The 22,950-nt window shown below is 35.2% G+C and overlaps 1 protein-coding gene across 13 annotated transcripts in view; it reads right to left on the bottom strand.

Annotated features, from left to right (window-relative positions):
* Positions 1 to 22,445, bottom strand: part of LOC128791069 (sodium channel protein type 2 subunit alpha-like) — a 54,872-nt gene extending 32,427 nt beyond the window's left edge. The window contains exons 1-14 of one of the 13 annotated variants that reach the window (XM_053948421.1): positions 22,164 to 22,430; positions 18,203 to 18,321; positions 17,239 to 17,328; positions 15,521 to 15,649; positions 14,921 to 15,012; positions 13,612 to 13,884; positions 13,246 to 13,309; positions 12,239 to 12,380; positions 11,902 to 12,108; positions 8,735 to 9,034; positions 4,843 to 5,208; positions 4,704 to 4,718; positions 3,851 to 3,983; positions 1,109 to 1,347 (exon numbers count right to left, since the gene is read on the bottom strand). In XM_053948421.1, coding sequence (XP_053804396.1) covers positions 1,109 to 1,347; positions 3,851 to 3,983; positions 4,704 to 4,718; positions 4,843 to 5,208; positions 8,735 to 9,034; positions 11,902 to 12,108; positions 12,239 to 12,380; positions 13,246 to 13,309; positions 13,612 to 13,884; positions 14,921 to 15,012; positions 15,521 to 15,649; positions 17,239 to 17,328; positions 18,203 to 18,321; positions 22,164 to 22,430 — 2,436 coding nt within the window. Of the gene's footprint in view, positions 1 to 1,108; positions 1,348 to 3,850; positions 3,984 to 4,703; positions 4,719 to 4,830; positions 5,209 to 7,968; positions 7,976 to 8,734; positions 9,035 to 11,544; positions 11,564 to 11,901; positions 12,109 to 12,238; positions 12,381 to 13,245; positions 13,310 to 13,611; positions 13,885 to 14,732; positions 14,825 to 14,920; positions 15,013 to 15,520; positions 15,650 to 17,238; positions 17,329 to 18,202; positions 18,322 to 22,163 lie in introns of all 13 variants that reach the window. The other 12 variants (XM_053948420.1, XM_053948418.1, XM_053948428.1 and 9 more) reach the window with 12 other exon arrangements.
* Positions 22,446 to 22,950: the final 505 nt, after the last annotated feature.

The raw sequence follows: 22,950 nt of genomic DNA, 5'->3' as shown, positions 1-22,950 counted from the left end.
ACATAATGAATTGTTATGACAAATTTATATACCTGAGGATTTTTTTTTAATCCAATGAGTTCTCTTACCTGTTACTATAAAAAGTATCTGATTGCTATCTCCAAATGGCATCTAAGTATTTCTAAACACTGAAAACAAGTAACTAAATCAGGATTTATAGTAGGACAGAGGTTTGATAAACATATAAAAAGCTATTGACCAGTCAGCAGTTCAGCTCCCTGGTATGTTCTGGACTATCCACCCTACAGATGATGTGATGTGACCTGGTGCTTTAAGTCCGTTTGATGAGGATGGTTCCAGTAAGAAGACTTGACAGCAAGTATTTTCCTAGCTTACAGTCTAAAAAGATGATAGTCTCTAATGTCAGACTGTCTAAGCACAGACTCTCTAAAGTCTGTCTGACATGGGAAGTTGGAGTTTCTTTTCCTGTGCTTTTTGTAAGAATATAGAGGTTTCACACATATCTACCATGCTGTATGATGGCTATTTCCTTTTAGGAAAATGAACTTCAGGTTGATAAAGTTATTTGAAATATCTCCAAATGCCAAATGTGAAATTATCAATGCATCTTAGTGTTTTTAAATCCAGAATTTAACTCAACACTTTCTTGAATGTGCGTAGTGATCAGTGGTTTGTGCAGCACAACAAAAGTTTGGGAACATACATTTTTTGTAAAAATATTTTCACTGTAGTGTAATTGAAAAAAAATTCCAAGAGAAATTCTGACTTTGAATATTTTATCAATTTTATACAGAAGAAGAGTGATTTCTGTGATGTTATATCAGTACCATGGTAAAAATAGCATAATCTACTTTAACATTTGAAAGAAAAAAACCAAGGTAGATGTCAAGAAATCTGGCATTCCAGTGAAGGCTGAACTTCCACACATATTCAGTTATTCCATTATAGCAGTTAAAAATATATATTCATGAAAGATAGAGGCTCCAGTAAAAAAAATAACTTTACCTGTGAAAATCATAAATACCATTTCTAAACTGATGATAAAAAGACATTATGGAATAGATTTAAACAAACACAATATATTTATAAGTTTCTTCGTTTAGAAAAGGGTATTTTTACATCAAGTAGTGCATGACAAACTACTTACCAGGTTCCCCACAGAAAGGACACTGCTAAACTGTTCTGTCATTGGGTAATGTTCCATGGCCATAAACAAGGTGTTTAAAACAATGCAAATAGTTATAGCAAGATCAACAAATGGATCCATCACAACTAAATTGACGACATGCTTTACTTTTAACCATGGACTCCAGCAATCCCAGATCAAGAAAGTATTTGCAAATCTGTACCAACATGGTGGGCATTTCTGTCTGGATTCTTCAAGCTCTGAAAAAAATAGAAAAAATTATTATTGCAAATGTATCTTTTGGAAGTTCTTGTTTAAAATATGGGAGAAGATTATATCAATCAAATAAACTGCTCTCACTAACATAACCCATGTTTATGTACCTTAAAATAAGGCATCTAATTTATTTAAGATCCTCTACCACCAGTGGAGAGTGCAGTCCATTCACTAAAGAGTAAATCATCTGAGACAAATGTCTAAAGGAAGAAATGTATTTGTCTTTCTCAGGACAGCAGGGAGAATCTAGACATTTAGTTTAGGTTACTTAACTTGCTTACAGCAGATATCTTAATTTCAGATATTAAAAGTCAACATGACTCATTCATCACTGACCTATTATATAATTGGTATAAGCTTCATAAAGGATTCACAATTTTTGTGGTACGTAACATGATACATATTTTGATTTGAAATACTAGAAGGGTTATATTTGCTACTACACTGAAGCATTACAATATCAGATAAATTATTTGGAGTGCATAACTATAATTTCTTTTTTTGAATTGATATTTTTAACATATTTCATGCCTGTTTCCTTATTTTTTAATTATAACTTAATTTGTTTTGAAAATGTCTTGTACATTTGCAGTGTCAACTGAAAAACAGAGCAACATATATCTGTATTAGCAAAACAACTGTTTAGCAACTGCTCTCAATTAGAATCTTTGGAAACTGTTTTTTTCTTCCATTTCACTGCCAATATTGTCAAAGTTACAGAAGAATAGTAACTTCTTCTAAGGTAATAATAACAAGGATGAATATCTAATGCGATGGGATGTTCGAGGTCAGTGTAGAAGGAAGATTGTTGATTGCTCAAGTGAGATATAATTAGAGTACAGAATATATAAGAAATGTCCACAAGAGTTGCGATTAAATTTCTGCATAGTGGCATCAACCTGTCTGAAATTTCTCATTTGTAGGCATCCCTTAGAACACAAAGAGCTCTCCATCATCATAACATGAATGGATGATTTTGCTACAATAGCTGTTTCACAGATTTTCTAAAAAAGATTTACTGCAAAAATACACACTTTGAGGATAGTGGATTGATTTCTGCCTCTTATATTGTCCTATATGGGTAGAATTACCGGAAGTTAAAAGCTTTCAAACTACTGAAACCAACAAGTTCACCAGGCAGAAAAGGCTATCATAAGTAGCTAAAGCTTTCTATAGTCCTTATAAACCATAACAAGTCAGTACTTCTGAAGGAATGTAAGGATTGGTTGGTATAATCACATTTCTGAACATGCAACTCAGAATGCTGAAATGCAGAATAGCACCAGCCTTGGACAAAAGTGGCCACTCACACTGGGTGCTGAGTTGACACAGACTCTGTTGCTGCACGTAGCAATTTCTGAAATGGTGGAAACCAGATATGGGTAAGGAGGTGAACTATCAGGAAATTTTTGTTTACATTGACATGTTTTTTTCTAGTCAGGAGACAGGAAGGACAAACTATTTAACTGGAAGAAGAATGCAGCACTCTCTAAGGAGATATCCTGTTTACAGAGAGGAGAACCAAGATTTAAGAGGTACCAACAGCTCACACTTGCATTGAAGTAGGAAGACATACCCATAAAGATAGAAGTTTGTGAGAACAATTTTCTTTAGAAAAAACTAATAATTAAGGGCCTATAGGATATAATATTTCTGACTACAATTAGCTTGTGATCTACTTGTTTATCTGAGAGCAAAGGGCTTCAGAACTCACTTTAAAATTATATTTCAGTACTGGCTTAATAACGCTGTAGAGTTTCTTGGTAATTTCTTTTTGGTTTAGAATATATGTTGAATCTGCAAGGTTGGTCTGACTGTAACACATGCCACACTTTGCCACTATCCAGCAGATAGATCCTTCAAGCTTATAAAAATGCTTCAATGGTATATGTATGAAGAGTGAGCATACTCATTTTCCATTAAATAAGAAAAGAAAATCCCAAAGAGTATGCTTTTTTACACAGAAAATACAATATTTTTATAAATTCCATAACTATGAAAATTTAAGAAATGCCTAAGACACTTGGTGGGCATCGGCATGAATTTTTTTCCTTCATATTTTTCATTCCAATTTCCTATTGTCTATCTTTGGATTTAAAGCCTAAGGGAAATGACTGTTCTAGCACATCACTGCCTTTATTGTGGCAATTCCTGTGTTATCTTAATGGATTTTTCCTGCTGATGTCTAATGGAAAAAAAAACTCTCTATATTTTCTGTTTGAGGCTCTGGCAATCCCCTAGATACTTTTATTTTATCACTATTAGTCCACTCCGTAACGTAGTATTTTGGAAAGTGTCATGAAACATGGTTAAGCATTCAGTTTGTGTAAATGACCTTAGAAATGCTCAAAAGCCTTTTGTATCTGATGTTCAGAGACTCCACATGCCAGTTTTACATTTACAAAGAAAATTTTGTAAATAGTTTCTCTGTACACATAGTTAGCAGAACTTCACTGAACTGCCTGTCAGATAAAATGCACTAAATACCTTCCATTGTATTTGTAAGTATGCTGGCTATGCTCATTGCTCTTTGTCTTGCAGCAGACTCTTCCAACATTTCCATGGAAATTTGGTATGAACTCAGTCTTCTTTTCCTTATTTCTGTTTCTGTAGTGGTGCCCTGTAAATGAAATACTGAGGAATTAGATCATCCTTTTCAACAACCAATTAACAGTATTTACTGCATAAATATTGTAGTGATAATCGAATCAGCTTGGTGCAATGTACTAAGCTTTTCACTGAATGTTTCTGTTCTAGTCAGGATTTCTTTTTTCTTTTTTTGAGGAACTCAGTGGGAATTTTGTACAGTGGTACAAATAACCAACTGCAGGACCCAATACCAACATAGCGTGGGACCAAAGGTGGTTCACATTTAAATGACTGGCTGAAAAAAAATTTTGCTTGGTACCTCCTTGATAATACTAATAGTAATTAATAGTAATTATTATTATTATTACTATAGATGAAAAAGGCTTGCTTATCTGAATGTTTGAAAGAACATCTTAGTTTACAGAAGTCTGAAACTGAGACTAAAATGTTATATAATTTCAAAGGGACATAGGAATTGTACATATTTTTCCCATGAAAGAGAAAAAAGTCCTTGAGAAGAATTCAGAAAGGGGTATTTCTAATAACTATAATGAGAGTAGTAGCTAGCTTTTGTTTCATTTTACAGGAGTTTTCCTATGCATATTTCCAAGCTATAGCCTTATTTATATATTCAATATCTACTTTGTTGAAGTGAAACTATACCCAAATTTTCAAATTCAATTAATGTTTTTTTTCTATGTGTAGATCTCTTGCTGAAAGCAAGAATATCATACTTTATGAAGGCTTAGACATAGGAGGCTGAGGACTATTTTTCCTTTATGTTCTCTTATTTAGAAACCATTGCAAATTATTTCTTTAAGAAATTATAAGGAATGCAGAGATGAGGAATAAGAGAAAATTCTGTGCCTGAACCAAACTGTAATAAATACTGTCTTACTTACAATTACCTCTGGTATAAGCTGACCAGTTGGTGAAGTTAGAGTTGAAGGTCCTCCAACCAAGGACACCACTCCATTGCAATCCACAGTGCTGTGCATCTTCCCATTCACTGGAAGCGCTGGTATCATTCTAGATGACACACTGGCCTGGCTAATGTTACTGTTGCGCCTTTCTCCATGTCGATTTGGAACAAAGAGAGAATCTCTTCTGCTCTCGTTGTCTTCAAGGGTGCTGTGCTCATCATCAGCAAAGTCATTTTCAGATCCTACATCCTTTGCGTGACCTCTGAAACTGAAAATGCTGGTTTTGCTGTTGCGTCTTGGTGAGAACAGAGAACCACGAATGCTTAACAAAGACTGTAAAAGATTGAAAACAAACCAAATGAAACAGCATTAGAACTAAAGTTGTACATTCTTGGCTTTTCAATGAATAGTTACAGTGCTTGAAGAAGGATAGTCACTTTCTTCCATAGTATAAGTGTGTCCACTAGGGGAATGTGCTCACCAGGGGACCTGAAGCAGAGGGGAAAAATTCTTTTAAGGTAATGTAGCAGGACTGAGGAAAAGTTGTGCAGAAGACATAAGCAAGGTTGAACAGTTCTGAGTGAAGAAGGTGCATTGAACTGGCATGGACTGTGCTGGAGACAGTTTTCAACATCACTATCAAGATATTGTGGTATTGAAAGGTACTTGTCTTTTATTCCTTCAATTACAGTACAGAGCTAAAAGTCTTTTACTTCTCTTCTTCATCCCCTGGATTCCTAGAGATAATTAATAATGGTCACCGATCATTCTATTCTGTTTTATTTGATAGATGCAGAAGTGATCTTAAGTTTGCCATTGAAATCCTTCTAAACTGATGTAAGGAACTTGACTGACCTCTTCCCAATGGGCTCAATAGTGTGGGAACAATAACTAGAAGACAGAGGGGCAGCTTGGAGATACAGCAGCAGCACTCTTAGGCATAGCTCTCCAGGGGCCATAGCAGGTTACACACACCTGCCAGAAGGTATCACTTTGTTTATCAGGCAGCTCAAAGAAAGTATTCACCAGGGACACCATTACCTAAAAATATTCTGTTACAAGTGAGAAAAATAAATCTGTGGTGTTTGGTAATTCATTTTTTAATTACAGTAAAAGCCAGTTAATGAAGTGTTCTTCTCCCTTGCTACATATTTTATTAACAGCATTCATGAATAAATAAAATAAGTACTAATTGTGGAGAAAAGTAACCTGACATTCAGCCTTCTTCAGTTCTGCATTTTTGCGAATCTTCACATCTTGGTTCATCAAAAACCTGGTTTGAGACTATTGTCACTTTTTCACTATTTCTGCAGGTGGTAAGTCCTCATATGTAATAGCAATGGGTTTGATCCCAGGATAATTAAAGTGAAAGTGAAAACTGTCCTATATTATAAACCTATGTTAATACCTTGAAAATCAAACACTGTATATATACATATATCAACTCATATGTATCTGTGTATATGCATAGTCAGATGTATAAATTCACACATTATGTGTGTGTTGAACTGGTAGAATTGCCTGTTATAAGGCCTGGCAGGTGTTTACCATTACGAGGTGTATTGTTTTCTGTTCTTACAGCTACACCAAATTTTAATAGTTTGGGCTGAAATTTTCTATGATGGCTGTCAGCCTCAGGCTGAGTTACTTAAAAAATACCAGCCAAATGATTTTGCTAACCTATTTATGTAAACTTGGCTGGAGAAAAAGTGCTGTTTTGCTTATACTGAAATATAATTTTATCAAGAAAAAGCCCCTAGCTTCTATGGAACATGACACTGAATTCTGACAAAGCAGTAAACTAATTACTACACCCTTTTTACATTTCCTTGTAAATATATCTGGGCAACGTACAGTCCTTCAAAAAATTACATGCTCACCAGGGTTTCATCTGACTACCAGTGATAGCCTTGTTCTTTTAGAGAATGTTCCCATGGCTGCTGTGTTTTATTTGCAGGCCAATCTTTCCAATATGTGTTGCCACATTTTGAGTACAGCTAATTGGATCAGCCCCCTCAGGGATTTGGGAGAAGTAATGTCTGTTCTGCAAGTCCCTGCTGCATTGAGACAAAAGATATAAGCCAAAATGGCTGCAATTTTAACACATGTAGAGCCAGAAATATATGTGTCTACATGCTATCAGAAAGTAAGGACTGAAAGGAAGGCTTGACTTTTCTGGCAAACTGCATCATTCATCTGCATATGGAATATGGTATCAAAGGACAAAACCTCTTAAAAGGCCCAATGAGCAGATTATCTCCCCTTACCATTCTGCCTTATCGTTTCATGCCCTGGACCCTGTCTCACCAGGGATATTCTCTATGGCTAACAAAACAAATGAGCTCTTCTTTATCAATTCTACTGTTTGCAATTATTTTGCTCTTGTGGCACCTAAGTTTTAGTTGTATGCTGTCAACTTTTGCCCCAAAGCGTTGTTACAACTGCAAAAAATAATAAACTGTCAAGAGCTTCTTTGATTAAGAAATTATTCCTAACCTGGGTGGTATTTGTAGGTAAAAGTAATCTGTTGGCTCAGACCACACATTATCACTTTGAAGAGATGCATTTTGAGTGATGTTTTAAAAAAATGCCGTAATGAGTGTAGCCTTGAAATATGCAACGGTAGCACAGAATCATTTAGGCTGGAAAAGACCTCCAAGATCATCAAGCCCAACCTTTTGACTGATCATCACCTTGTCAACTAAACCATGGCACTAAATGCTATGTCCAGTCATTTCTTGAACACTTCAAATGACACTGACTCCACTACCTCCCTGGGTAGTCCATTCCGATTTTTTACAATCCTTTCCATGAAGGAATTCCTCCTGATGACCAACCTCAAATTCCCCTGGCCATCTTGAGGCTATTTCCTCTTAAGCTGTCACTGGTTGCCTAGGAGAAGAGGCTGAGCTCCAGCCGGCCACAATCTTTCAGGGAGTTGTAGAGTGATAATGTGCTCCCTGAGACTCTTCTTTTCCAGGTTAAACACCTTCAGCTTCCTCAGCTTCTCTCATATAACTCACTCTCTAGACCTTCACCAGCCCTTCTCTGGACCTGCTACAGCAGCTCTATGACTGTCTTGTACAGAGGGACCCAGGACTGGATGCAGGATTCAAGGTGAGGCCTCACCAATGCTAAGTATGGAGGGCATATGCTTAGGTGACAAAAGTGACCCTGTGATTTATGGAAGTAGGGCTTAGAATTTTGGATTAAATTATTTCCAGAGGTCCTTCTTAAACTACTTGTTTCCCTATGATTGCAATGATTCTCCATAATTTCCAATGATTTCTATGATTTCTAATGATTTTCCATTATTTCTAATGAAAAAGAACAGTATGGCTAAATTGCTACACATACAGGCCCAAAAGATCCCTGTGTAGTTTGTCCTTATTGTGCAGTACTAGTGCTAGTTTTCTCATCTTCACATTAAAAAAGCTAATTAAGGAAAATAATAGAAATTAATGGTAATGTGGGCTTTCCTGTGCAGAGTATTTTGATGTTGCAGTCTGCTAAAAACCCCACATATTTCTATAGTTTTGAAATGGATCCAGAACAGAAAATGTATGGTTCATTAATGCATGAATACCAATCTTTCTTTCTCCAGTCTACTAGATACATCCTCAGAAATACATTTTCGGAAATGCGTTAATTAAGTTTATAAGTATTCTTGGTACGTTGTTTTTATCCCTTTGCTAATAGAATGGGTCAAACCATCTCAAACTTACACTGTGAATGGTACTACCACTCATTTTTCCTTCCCTTATCATTTACATAACTTCCAATATATAAACCTGCTGTAATATCAGTGAAAATAAAACTGGAGTGGACACACATGATTTAGTAAAATAGAGTGCTGTACCTGGTGAGGAGAAGTGAGCCTTTTTTCATATGTCAGTTGACTTCCTTCTGTGGAGAAGCGGAAACCTTTCCTTCTGATACTGTCTTCTGACTCAGACTTGGGGAACTTATCGATATCTCCTTTGTCCTCTGCTTCAGACATTTCTTTCTGTCTTCTTTTCTTCCTTCTGTTTCTTCTTTCTTTAGCACTCTTTGAGCTCAACTTTGATGCTTCTGAAGAGCTTTCCAGGAGTTCTCCTAATCCCCCTACACCACTGAAATCTCTTGATGCAACTGATGCCGCTGCTACTGCTGCTGTTGTCTGTCAGGTTACAAAGCAAGGTATTCTTAGTAGGCCAAAAAAAGAATAATTTTATAGTCTTTTATCAACTGGTTTTTATTACCACTGTGATAATAATGCTCTTCATACACTCTCGAGTGTGTAAATATACCCAAACAAATTGTACTGAAGATAAAACTACTGAGTTGTATAGCTCCTCACTGTTTTGCAGCATGAGTTATTTGAAGCACCAACTTCGGCAGAACAATAGCTACACTATTTGTTAAAGAATTGCTGCACCAGACGCTTGTCTGAAATAAAAGGAGTCAGAAAAGGATTAACATAGTGCTTTTTCATGTATTTTGGACCTGTTATTCTATTTTCTCTTGAGAAAAGCCCCACATCGTGGCCTAATTCAGCTGATCCCTTCTGAGCTCTTATAGAGAAAACTAATGCCTAACATTCATTCTGTGAGTTAATGTATCAAATCCAGCTAGCACCCTGAAAGCAGTTGAATCCAGCCTTTCCTCACTGTCTTCACAGTAAGAACACTCTCTTTACTTTCCTTCTGCCTTTGCTGGTACCAGGCACAACCTCTAGACACGTCTTCAAGTCCTTCCTCCCTCTTCATGTTTCTCCTCCACATGTCCCACTGTATCTGCACTCTAGGTCTTTCTTATAGATATGCAAAGACATATTTATTTCCTGTTGATGCTACAGCCTGAGAGAAGAAAATAAGTTTAGATTTCTTCTTTGTGGAAAGGTGTGAGATGTCTTACTGGAGCAGAGTCATCCCAAAACTCAGGACCAGTATCTTTAACTACAGTGGTCAGCCTACTTGCTTTGGTTCATTAGAGAAAGGTTCTTTTAGTCATGAAAAAAAAGAATTGAGAGTATGTCCAGTACTCTCCTTAAAAGAACTGTGGGAGATTGCGATGAAATTCCGTAGTGGAAATTTCTTTAGGGAGCTGATAAGCTGCTCGTAGCTTACAAAAAAAGGGTGGTGTGATAAATGGCAAGAGACTAGGGTTATATAACAAAGATGACTAGTAATTATCCAGCAAAACATATTATATTCAATGCCAAGTAGTTCAGGAATGATGACATATCTCTTTACAGCAGGAAAGGATAGTTTGAAAGCTCATAGTATGAATTAATGTCTTTCATTGCCACAATATACAACCCATGCTATACAAGTTGACTTGATGCAGACTTTTTCTGCTAAATGGAGTATTAAAAGGATTATGAAGTGTTTATAAAATAAAAAAGCAATACTCAAATTTTTGTCATACATATCATCCTTCAAAGACTCTAACACCAACAAAGGCAGCAGATGCTGAGTCATCACCCATCTACTTCATAATACTAACAGTAAAGTTCAAACAAATGGGGCAATCCAAAAACCACTGTGATGACTTAAGTTTGTGGATGAATAGGTTCAGTGTCAAGGGGGTGAAGAGATGGGTCCCAGACTAATTTCTGCCTTAGCAACTAATTCAACACTTCAGTGATCTACCTTGTACTGCCTACTTTCTGCTAATGTTTTCACAAACAAAAGAGATCCTGACTAATAATGCTTATAATGAATGTAGTGGTTGCTCATTAAAAAAAAAAAATATTACTTTCAGGGTCTTTATTCAACCTTACTTATAGTCTCTGTTTCTTATTCTGTTCTTTCTAATTCCAAGTGTGAATCAGCTTCATTTCCCCCCACTCTCAGATACACAAACATCTAAATGAGCCTGCTGATATTTTTTAGTATAATGTGATTTAGTGCCTTTAAGGCATTAAAACATCAGATTTAAGAAAAACCCAGCAATATACACTTTGCTGACATTCAACCTTTCTAAATTTGATTTTTGCAGGATTCTACTCTTCCTTTAGTAATTTGGAAGGGATAAAGTTTAATGACTAACATAAAGATATGCTAATGAGATTTCACAAGTCATACATAAAGGTTTCGTTTCAAGCAAAAGACAGAGAGTTTGTCTTTTTCTTAGCACTTCATGGAGTCGTTTTAACTTAGTGAAAGTACCTGTAAAGTACTACCAAAAATAGAGTTTCATAGGAGTTTCAAATGTGCTGGCATTTTATAAACACTGTCCTGTTGAAAATTTCTAAATGCCATTTGGAAAGCAAGGGAAAATTAGTCCAGAAATTAGACAGATGGCTGACTCACAGACCTGAAATCCTGCATATATCCTACTTTCAGATAAGAAAAGCTGTCACAAAAATATCTATTAGAATGCCTTTTTCTCGTAAAACTTTAAATAATTTTCTTCTCTTTTCAAAGGAAACAAAAATAACTTTAAAAGAATTCTGAAAGGATATCTTTGCTATGAATATTGCTCATCTGTCTTTGAATATTGCTTGTCTGTTCTAAGAATACTTAAACTTCTGGTATACTACAGTTTCAATTAGGGATATTTTTAATTATCTTGCTGGATAGAAACCTAGAAGAACACTGATTACAATCCTTCTCTCTGTTTGGTGAATATTTGGGGAGAATTATTAAATACATCAAGCTTGGCAATTCTAATTCAGCTGTAAACCAGAAGTAACACCACTAGACTATGTTCATGCTATTTAAAAGATCTGTAACATAAAAGCACCATTATTTATGACTACTTAAATTAGGTTTCTAGAGCCCTCTTATGAAAAATATTTTACTTTTACAGTCTTTTGGTGAATGAAGTAACATTCTTGTCTGTACCATTAGCTTGCTTTTTTTACTGTTGGGATAGTTCCTGGTTTTCATTGGCTATTTACACATCTATAACTTGCATAGTAAACAAGACCTTTTATTTTCTGAAATTCATTGCACAATTTGTTTGTGTTCTTAATCACAGAAGATTTTTTTCCTTGCCTTAAGAACAAGGTTGTTCAGAGAGTACAATTTCCATTATTACCTGAGCTTCTTCTTGTTGCTTCTTCAGTTGCTCCAGCATCTGCTGAAATTCTGCCTCTTTCTGCTCTGCTTCTTCCAGGGTTGCTTGGTTCTGTTCTTCATATGCCATGGCCACCACAGCCAGGATCAGGTTTATCAGATAGAAAGAGCCCAGAAAGATCACCAGAACAAAAAATATCATGTATGTCTTCCCAGCAGCACGCAGTGTCTAGGGAGTAGAAAGCATATTTATATATTATTCCACAACTTATCTTTTTCAGCTCATGCAAAAATAAGCCTATTTATGTAATTTTGAACATCACCAACAGTTTACTATTTAAGTCATAATAATTTCTTACCAGCTGATAGAGGTTTTCCCAGAAGTCCTGAGTCATTAGCCGAAACAGTGACAAAAAAGCCCAACTGAAGGTGTCAAAACTTGTGTAGCCATAGTTGGGGTTTCTGCCAGCTTTCACACATATATATCCTTCTGGGCATTGCCTTTGTGAAAGTCAAATACGAGGACTTAGTCAAAACTTTTATTCCCTTCTAGAAAATATGTATTATCTTTTGGAAGAATATGCATTATTTTTCAACAGAAAATCCATAAATTACAATTAAATTAAATCAGAAAAAAAAGTTCCCAAGAATTTAACTAATAACATAGTAAATGAAACATGTCCTTTTCATCCACTCACTGGTTGGAATTACCTAAATATTAAAATTCTCTTCAATTACATTTTGTGAATAGAATCTTTATTCCAAATGAATTATTTCCTGGCAGAAATAATTGCTAGAATGTTGTTAAGGTTACAGACAGATTAAAAAATATTATTAGCTAAATCCCATTGTAGTATTAGGGATTTCCCACATAATGCTGATAGATATATTTTTAGTAAACCTCTTCACTACTGCCAGTCAAGCATCTAACTTCAGCTAACAATTCTAGGCTTATAATTTGGCACATGTAAATGGCAGAATTTGCCAGAAGTGAAGGAGTTAGGCTTGAAAAAACAGATTCAGTCTTGAACTATGAAGTCACTGCTGTGCTTTCTTAATATTTTCCATTTTCTCTTTCTCACTTTTAACTTTTGCTTCCTCCTACTTTCTAAATCGTCAAAGGAGACTTAAAATATTTCAGATCTTATCAATAAAACCAATTTCATTTTCCAATCAAGCAGGAAAAAGGCTGTTAATTGCTATTTTGTTTAGCCAGAGTGTAAATCATTTCGACTTCAATAAGAAATTCTCACTTAGCTGCAAAACTCCTAAGTTCTGTAACCCTGCTAAATCTGGAGTTGCAACTAGATCTCATGTTACTTCTTTTTCTACAGAGCATAACATAGAATTTTTGAAAGGGTCTTACCCTGCATCAGAGCTATTACCACAAAGTAGGGCATCTCTTTGTCCTTCCAAAATGTAAAAATGAGCTGTGTAGAAAGCATTATGAATATATATGAGTAGATAAAATAAACCTGAAAGCAATACAAAGTAAAATAAAAATAAATTGTGTTAAATCACAGCGGCTAGCTACTGATCCCTTTGTAGCATGTTTAGGAACCTTTCTGGTTGTTGTTTTTTTATTGTTTGTATTTGATCTCTGTAAATCAGTGACTGTAAGCAGTTCTACATAAGTCAGAAATATAAACCCCTCAATGTTCTTTACTTGGTCACAAATAATTATGTATTTTAGCCACAAATATATTAAAATACTTATATAAGAAATTCTTACTTTCATCCTCAATGTAATCTTTCCAGTTAAACGTGCTCACTGTCATGTTAACAAAAGTACCGTTTTCATTCATTGTGCTGTTAAAGTAGGAAATAATGTTTATCTCAAAAGTAGAATTGTCTGGAGGCCACTGCAGGCATTTATTCCTCAGGTTGCCCATGAACAGCTGCAGCCCTATCAGTGCAAATACACTCAGACAAAACACAGTCAGGATCATCACATCTGAGAGCTTCTTCACAGACTGAATCAGGGCTCCTACAATAGTCTTCAGGCCTGCAAAGAGAAAAGATCGATGGAATTATCAAAGAGTATCTTTGCCCTTCCCATATAATTAAGAGGCCATGCAGACACTTAAAAAGAAATTATTTTTCATTTCTCGAAAGGTAAAGCTTCATGAGCAGCCTCAGAGCTTGTGAAGATGAATGAAAGAAAAGGATTCCTTTTTATGAATATGCAATGTACATATATTCCAATAAATTGAATATATAATATTCTCAAACAGGAAACTTTATCAATCATGCTTTCCTAGTACAGATTTGATTGCATTTACTATTTTTTCTCTGCATTAAATATTCTGCCAATAATTCAGTTTCCAGTTAATTCTAAACATGACTTCACAACAATGCAAAGCAGCATGAGATAGAATTGCTAATAATTTTGAATGAAAAAATAGTTTGCATTTGATAAATTTTCCTGTGCATAATTTATTTCCTTTTTGGTATCTTCTTTTGTTGTTACTTGCTTATTTTTAAGATTAGTGTCAATTTTAAGTGATAAAAAAAAGGAAAAATTTCAAAACCAAGAACACCATAGCACTAAGCTTTTGTAATGTAGAGGCAATTTGTCAATACACAATAAAATGCAGAAAAACAAAGCAAAATAACCCATAGGCCTCATATTTTGTGTTTCATGCAAGACTCTGTTAAACTCAAAGGCTGATTTTGCAAAATAAAAGAAGCTAATGCTGAAAAGGCAAAGAATCATAAACTAGGTTAATGATCCATGCTTTTTTTTTTTTTTTTTTTTTTTTTGCAACATGAGCAGCAAACAGCAAGACTTATGCTCAAAGGAAGTGAATTCAATGAACGAAAGTCAGCCTCGGTGTTTAACCTCGCTCTCACCTGGAATGACTGATATTGTTTTCAAAGCTCGGAGAACTCTGAATGTTCTCAACGCTGAGACATTGCCCAGGTCCACAAACTCTGTCACATATCTGTAATAGGGGAGTTCACACACAAACACAATGACAGCACACAAATAACAGTTGGAGATATGAGGGGCCTAACACCTGACACCAACTACTTCTTACCTGGAATTACAGAAATAGTTTTCAAAGCTCTCAATACTCTGAAAGTTCGAAGAGCTGAAACATTGCCTAGGTTTACAAATTCTGTTACATACCTGTAGGATTAAATCACAGTTATTCAGAATTGAGGCAGAGCTTATACTAATAATGTGGGTCTTCAAAACCTCTGTGGCAATACTAGCAATCAGGCTTCAAAATTTACCTGTCTCTTCAGTACATTTCAATTTAATAATTGTTTTCATCAATTTTGCTTAAATGTCATTGAAGTGAAACTCACTGATTTGTATTTGAACATCTAGTTAAACAAATTAGCTTGTAATGGGACGGTAACATGAAGTCAAAGGGATGGCTTCATTTTTGGTGAGCAGAAAAATGTAGGCCATGAAATTAGTGTCCCTCAGCAGTAATTGCACTAGTGGCTGACACTCCATTTCGGCTTCTGCCGTATTTTACTTTGATTTATGAATACTAAAATGTGTTAGTTATACAGTGTCTAAGCTTCAAAGGTTGCAAAAATTAATTATGTTTAAATAAATACACTTATAATAATATTTACCACTAATTTCATGCCCTAAAAGCTTAAAAAGTTTTTGAACCACTTACGCCATTAAAATGACACTGAAGTCAAGCCAGTTCCATGGGTCTCGCAGAAAAGTAAAACCTTCTAAGCAGAAGCCCCTTGCAAGAATTTTGATAAGTGATTCAAAGGTATAAATTCCAGTGAAAGTGTACCTGAAAATCATCAGAGCAGGAATCATGGAGTTTTGCATACTTACAGACAGTGCCATTCTTTAGCAAAGATGACTTAAAAGAGAAGAAAAAGTATTTGGAAGAGAAAGGAGTAAATTATTAACTTCACTTGCCCTAAATATTGTAGTTGCTGTTCAGTCTTTGTTGAAATTTGTACCTGATATATATGCTACTGATTTTCTAAAAGGTTGGTTTAATCTCAGTTCTTGTGCTTACAAATAATTTCTGACTCTAGTATTTATGGATACATTTCAGACTTTGATATTTATATGTACATTCTTTGACACTCACAGGGTTGCCTCTTTGCTTGCATTCATAAATCAGGTAGATGTCTAAGTGTTACAAAAACTGAAAAGTTTTTTTAGGTCTTTAAAGGTTTTTTAGTTTAGAGAGTTTTGTAAAAATCAATTCTGAATAATAACTATACAAATGCCTGTTTATTTCATAAATAATCATCAAATATAAGAAAGCATGCCCAGACTGTTACTCTCAAAGATGGGGAGCAAGATTACCAGCTTACCTGGTGTGGGAGCAGCTATTCATTTAACAACATAGAATAGTCAGTTATAACCAGCATAATGCAGGCACTTCCTGAGACCCACATAGATCTCTGTGGACCTCCAGAATAAAGGAACGCGACCTACAGACCCTACTGCTCTTCTTTCAGACTCTCTACAACTCTAGCAAGCCATCATCACTGTTAACTGGGAATGAGTTAATGGTAGTTGTTTCTAAACAGGTTCAGTGTAAGGTTCATTTGTGCAGAGAAATAAATAAATAAAAACCAGTAATGGCTCTTTGAGAAAAGGAGGGAATGAAAGAAGCAACAAGTGATTAGAAGCAGATTTTTCATGCGTAGTACTATTTCAAATAAAAACATAAAGGGCTTTGAGGAATATGACCTAGAGGAAGGTGTCCCTGCATGCCAGGGGTTTGGAACTGCATGATCTCTAAGATCCCTTCCAACCCAAACCATTCTGTGATTCTACAGTATTTCAGAGGAAAACATGTATATCTGTATTTTGTTAAAGAATACACATGCATTTATAACCATGAACTAGAAAGAGAAATATTCCTTATTTAGGTCAGCTCTTTGTTACTCTTTCAAAGGTATGGCCCTTTCCTCGGCAATTTGAGTTTCTTGTGGTTTGTGAGTTGTGTGTCCTTTTTGTGGCAGGCACTTATGAGGTCAAATCAGTAAGGCACGATGAAAGTCCCACTGTGATGAGATCATGGATACCCAAGCAAGGTATGGCAACAATTTCATATGCACAATTTTACGTGCACATCTGTAGTTCCCTGTCTGATTTACAGCTCAGAATATCCAAGGACAAGCGCTCCTGTCTGTACTACACAGCAGAAGTTCAGATATTCCATAGGCATAATTTAAACAAACATGGTGTTACTCTTAAATCATTTAAGTTGTTCAGGAGGAAACAGGAAAGGTATTGATGATCTCATGGAATATGATTCTTCCTGACTCGGGCATTCACATTTTTATAAATGCTTCTTGTTTGGAGTCACACAAAAACAAAGACATAAAAATAAAGAAGTAAAAATGTTTAACTTACTCTACATTCTTTGTCCAGTCTGGAGGGTTACTCATGGTCATAAATACACAGTTGGTCAAAATAGTGCACATGATAAGCATGCTGAATAATGTAGGTTATAGTTAAGGCACATAGGTCAGAAAAGTAGGACAGCTTTATAACACGGAAATAACTTAAAAATATTAAGTGCTTACAAATGTGTACAAATAACATGACAAACTAATTAAAGCCTAAAAACAAAGCTTTGCTCATAATTTTAAATATTTTAAATGGTATGCCATCTGGCATATTATGGTGCACTTCCATAAATAAAATGCAATACTTTTGTAATTATAGCAGGTTTTAAATGAGGTTTAAATGTACCTTTAACTCTGTAAATCATGAAATGACTACCCAAATGTAATTACTCATTTAAGACAGGTGGATCATTCTAAAAGATCTTTAGTCAGAGGTTGGTTGTTTAGGTCTGAGTTTTTCTTTGAACATGATTGAATATATTTGAAAATACTCTCCTTTATCTCAAATCTTTTATAGGACACCTATCCCAAAGCTGAAAACGCAATGTTGAAAAAGCTGCTCTTTACCCATGCTCTTTTGTCCTTGCTAAGTGAGTCTAGTTCATGAATAGTACTACTGGTCTTGGTAAAAGTGTGACCTTAGACATGTTCAAGTGCAATGGTTTGTTACTAATGTGGCCTTAGCCGCAGGGCTTGGTATGGGATCGGTCTCCTTTTAGATATTAAGCCTGATATTTAAACTCTGACAGATTTAGGTGGTTCAGTAGAGAATTCTCTCAGCAGGGATGAAGATCATACTGCAATCCACATGTGATATTGCTCCTTTTTCTAAATGTGAGCAACATATATTTTTTTAGCATAGTTCACTCCCATGGGCACTATTTGTATATCCACATGAAAAGTATTATTTCGATCACTAAGTATTTTTAAATAGCAACATTTAAATCAACATTAAGAAAAAAGGATATGAATGTACCAAAATCTTGATAGCAATTTTTCTGATGGGATTAAAAGGAGTTAAAATATACAAGGCAGACGTGGCACTGAATCGGAAAATTGCTTTCCCCTTATTCAATACTATGAAAGTCTGCAAAAAAAGAAATACAAAATTAAAATACAATGTTGACTACATATATATCTTCACCTCCTACTAAAAGTTTCCATTCTTCACCTGAGAGGTACAAGTTCCATTCTACTGTCTACCTGGGGTACGAAAATAACTGATTTCTGTGAATACAATGGAGTAAGTCTTCCACAGCCAATTCTCCAATTTGCAAAATTTTCCAGCAATTAACTGAATTATGATGTAATTAAAATTTGTGGGAATAACAAACAGCAATAGTTTATCAATAGAAGGAAAATGCAAGATTCTGCCACAAAAATATTTCAATTATATTTCTTATGAAGTCCTTGATTAAAGTGATTAAAATTTATCAAATGTATTCCACCTTGTGAGCAAACACAAACAAAACCAAAATAGCAAAAGGCCAATTCTAAATGCCAGTTTGTATTTGGAACAAATACTTGACAGAATTATATACACACATAGGTATAGAGACAAAGAGAAATTGTCATTACAAAATCAACCACAATTTAAAAATAATTTTGTTTTCATTTTCTATTTTAAATACTACCAATATCAATTATATGCATCTTCTAAAATAAATATCTGTGAAAAAAAATTAAAATTATTAATATATTGCTAGCTAACATAGTTCTGAGCAATGTGAGACAAACAGACGCCAGGATTTGGCATCCTATCACAACAAATATTTTTAAAAGAATTTGCTGATTTTCTTGTTAACAATGTGCTCTTACTTTCCCTATATGTGAGCAGAAAATTTAGCTAGTGATTATCTTTTAAAATTTGGTCCAATAAACCTATGGTTTATGTTCAGTTCATTCTGTTTCTGTGGGCAGTCATTGCCTAAGTGTATTTGTCTGTGAATGAGGTTTACTTGCATCTTTGGTGCTGCTTGAAATTTCTTCAGGACATAACTATTCTTCATTCCTTTTGCTCTTTGTGGATGGTAATGGCTCTGCTTTGTGTTAACATAATAGAGTCTTTGTTACACTCTCAGCAGAGCTATAAAGTATCACTGTTCTTCATGTTGATTTCCATTCTCTGTAAAAGTTGGCTGTGATCAGAAGAATTCTGCCCTCTCTGTGGCCTTTACTGCCTACTTGGACAGTCATCTCAGGGAAGGAAAGAAAACCACTCCATGGTAGGAAAGAAAATAGGTAAAGGAGTGTTGCTGGTGCCTACTCACAGAAAAACATCAAGCTAACACTGAGGATGGCAGAGAAGGGACACACACTCCTTGGCATTTCTCCCTGCCCTACAGTCCTTCACCCAGCTGGAAATGCTAGAAAGATGTTGCCTGTCCCAAGGTCACTGCTGCAGCTGAGCCCGAAGACAGACTAAATTCACATATGATTTCCTCTGCACTGACAAGTCAATGATTAAGGGTAGTTTCGAGTATACACCAGAGGAGGGATGACTAATTCTAGTCCATGATTTAAGATGTCCATTTGTTTTCTGTTGAGCATAATTATATTGCTAGGTAATATAAACACAGATGTCACCTGCAACTAAAGATCCTACAGTTTACTAATTGTTCTCCATACTAATAAATCCATAATTAGTGTGAGCTTTTGCACTTTTGTTCCAAAAAAATCTGTCTACTTTTTCTGATCAATGGAGGTTAGAAACTATACTTCAGAACTTCTCAGGTTTTCTGAAACTTCAGTTGTTCAGACAACTTTATTCCTGAAGTGCGGCAAGCACATTTCTTTCTCTCTCAGGATTTTTTCACAGAACAGCACAGAAGAAAGAAAGAGAAAACAATTTCTATTTCTGCTCCTTGTTTTTCTCATGTGAAATGTGTTTAGAAAATTGTTTACCTAGGGAGGATTGTTTGAGCCTGATGGCCAATCAGAGCCACCTGTGTCGGGACTCTTGCAAAGAGGGTCATGAGTTGTAACTTAGTTAGATATAGCAGTTAGAACACATAGGTTTGTAGTTTTATTATATCCTTTAAAATAGTATATTAATGTATTATAGTATAGTTACAATAAAGAAATCATTCAACCTTCTGAACTGGAGTCAGACATCATCATTTCTTCCCACCGGGTTCACCTGTGTTTACAATACTGAAGTTTTGCAGCTGGTTGAGAAAAGGGCTTAGTACTGACATTATATTGTAAGTAAGAATTTCCATGGAACTGTTGTTATAACCCAAACCACATAAATTTAAATAAGCCTTGGCAATGCTACTTCTTTGAACTTTAATTTCTTTACATTTCCTTGTTTATTTAACTTTGGCAACTCTTAGGCTATGCAGTTACATACAGATTCTGCTTTATTTTCTGTTCCCATTATTGAGGCCATAATTTTTAAACCTGTTTTACAAACCAAAGGCAACCACAAATTTAGCCACAAAAGTGAGATTATTATTTGCATTATTTTTTTTTCTAGCAAACAAAGTTTCTTTGGAGTTTAAAGTATTTTATGCCTTGATTTTTTTATAGTGGCTCAGGATCAAATTTCTTATCTTGATGACAGCCTGGAATGCTTCAAGTCCTCAATAGAGCAACTGTGTTCAGTTCTTTCTATTTCAGAGAGATGGGAAAAGATAGTCCCAAGTACTTCTCCATAAAACACCTTCTGCATTTTTTAATTTAGGGGTGTTATCCACCTCTTCATCTTCCTTCACTCTCCTGACCCACAACACTTGGAAGTCTATCAGAAACTGAGAGAACATCTTGATGCTGCTAAAGGAGCACACAGAAATAAACAAGAGCATAGAGGAAAACTGGCTCTTACTGTCTCTTGTACTTTCACTAATCAGTGCAGGACCTAAGGTACTTTTTACTTGTTCCCAGATTGGACTATTTCAAACCCTAGAGGATTTTCAAACTGTCTACAGCTAATCCCAGCTATGAAAATATACTTGTTTTTTTCCTTGTCTTTCTCTTAACTTGAATAACACCCGTCTGCTTCCAATTGGTTGCATCATCAGTACAAGACCAAAACCCATACACTCTGCTGCATATCCTGACTTGTAAAAAGTGAAACTTTTAACTTGAATGGATCTGTTTGAACTACCTTTTCTATCTCTGAGTTCCTGACTTGGGGATCATGTGAAAAGGAGGACTGTGCATGCCTGTCCAAATTGGAAGAGAAAATGCACCTCTTTTAGAAGTTTGCATGTGTTGCATTCACACATGTAACTTAGATACACTGCTTTTATTTCATAACTCTTTGCTCTGGTCTTTCTGTATGAAAACTTTTCAGTACACCAAAAATGTCTTTTTTCGATTCCTTCCTCAAAAATAAGTTTTGTCATGGTCTGCAAGAGACTTCTAATTGACAGCTCTGCAGTAGAGATCTATCATATCAAACCCAAGCACCTCAAGTAATAGTTTGCATTGTGGTGGTTTCATATGAGCCAACATTTACAGAGACTCTATAGGCTACCTATACAGGGATACATGTATTTCATGTGTATGTTTGCATATGTTATATAGCTATACAGAAAGAAAGAACATGCTTACAGTCCTCTATTTCACTAACTTGAGTGGATACTATCTTGTTATCTACAACTATTTCCATTGCAAAACCATGCTTAGAATATCTCTTTTGTCATATCCAGTCTTACTATTACATTGAAATAAAAAAAAAATCATTCTGTGCTCAAGTTCAGGCAAGATCAAGGAAGACACATCTTCCTTACAATGAAGTAAATAGCAAGTAACTCAACAGAATTGAAGCAGTCACAATATGGAAGAGCATAAATCAGTTCTGTTAAATAAAATGATGGTTCTGGATATTTAGCAGATTGATAGTTCTAACCATCACATTTTGTGATTAAACTTTTCTAATGAATAAAGTTATATTCTATTTTGTGCAAAACATAATTCACTCACTTTTTTATTGATATAATATGGGTCCAGGTCTTCCAAAGGTTCAGATACCATTCCTGGAGGTATGTCACCATAAATAAATGGCAGTGTCTTTCCTGCCTCCAAGTCACTGTTTGGTTTTGGACCATTTTCATCATCATCATCTGTATGTTCTTGCTTGGGCTTTTTAGCTTTTTCTTCTGCAGAACGCTTTTCAATAGCTGCGAGGGAATCTCTAGTAAAATAGCGGAAGCTTTCAGGTCCAGGTGGTACCAGCAGTGCCTGTGCCATGTTTTCATCCTGCAAATTTAATTTCTTTTAGCTTCTTGCATAAGAATGACCTATAAAAGAAAATTAAATAATTTAGGCAAGCTAGATTGTACCAATAGGAAAACCCCAACATTTGGTCAGAAACTATTCCAGGCTTAAATAGAAATAGAAACAGCATATTTCAAGGCTGAATGGCAGTTAAAAGCAAATGCTCAGAATTTGTTTTGATATTTTATAAATTATTTTTCAGCTTTTCCCTGCTGATCCAAAAAAAGACATTTCTTTTTCTGCCCACAGATACTGCTTTGCCTGTGTCCTTGGACACTCCCAGATAGAGCAAATTGCTGATCAAAGTGTTTTAACAGTACAGCTTTTTTTTTTTTTTTTTTTTTTTTTTTTTTAACAGCAAGTATAAATGCATATTCTGTGAGGTACTGCTGAAAATGGTAAACCTACATTCTATAGCTTAATAGATTTTATTTTTCCATATTTTTTCAAGCATCAGTAATACAACTTTACAAACATCAATACTTTCATTAAA

This window comes from Vidua chalybeata, chromosome 7 (genome assembly GCF_026979565.1).
Source record: "Vidua chalybeata isolate OUT-0048 chromosome 7, bVidCha1 merged haplotype, whole genome shotgun sequence".
NCBI lineage: Eukaryota > Metazoa > Chordata > Aves > Passeriformes > Viduidae > Vidua > Vidua chalybeata.
Note: the sequence above shows the minus strand (reverse complement) of the source record. Positions and strands in the feature narration are given on the sequence as shown.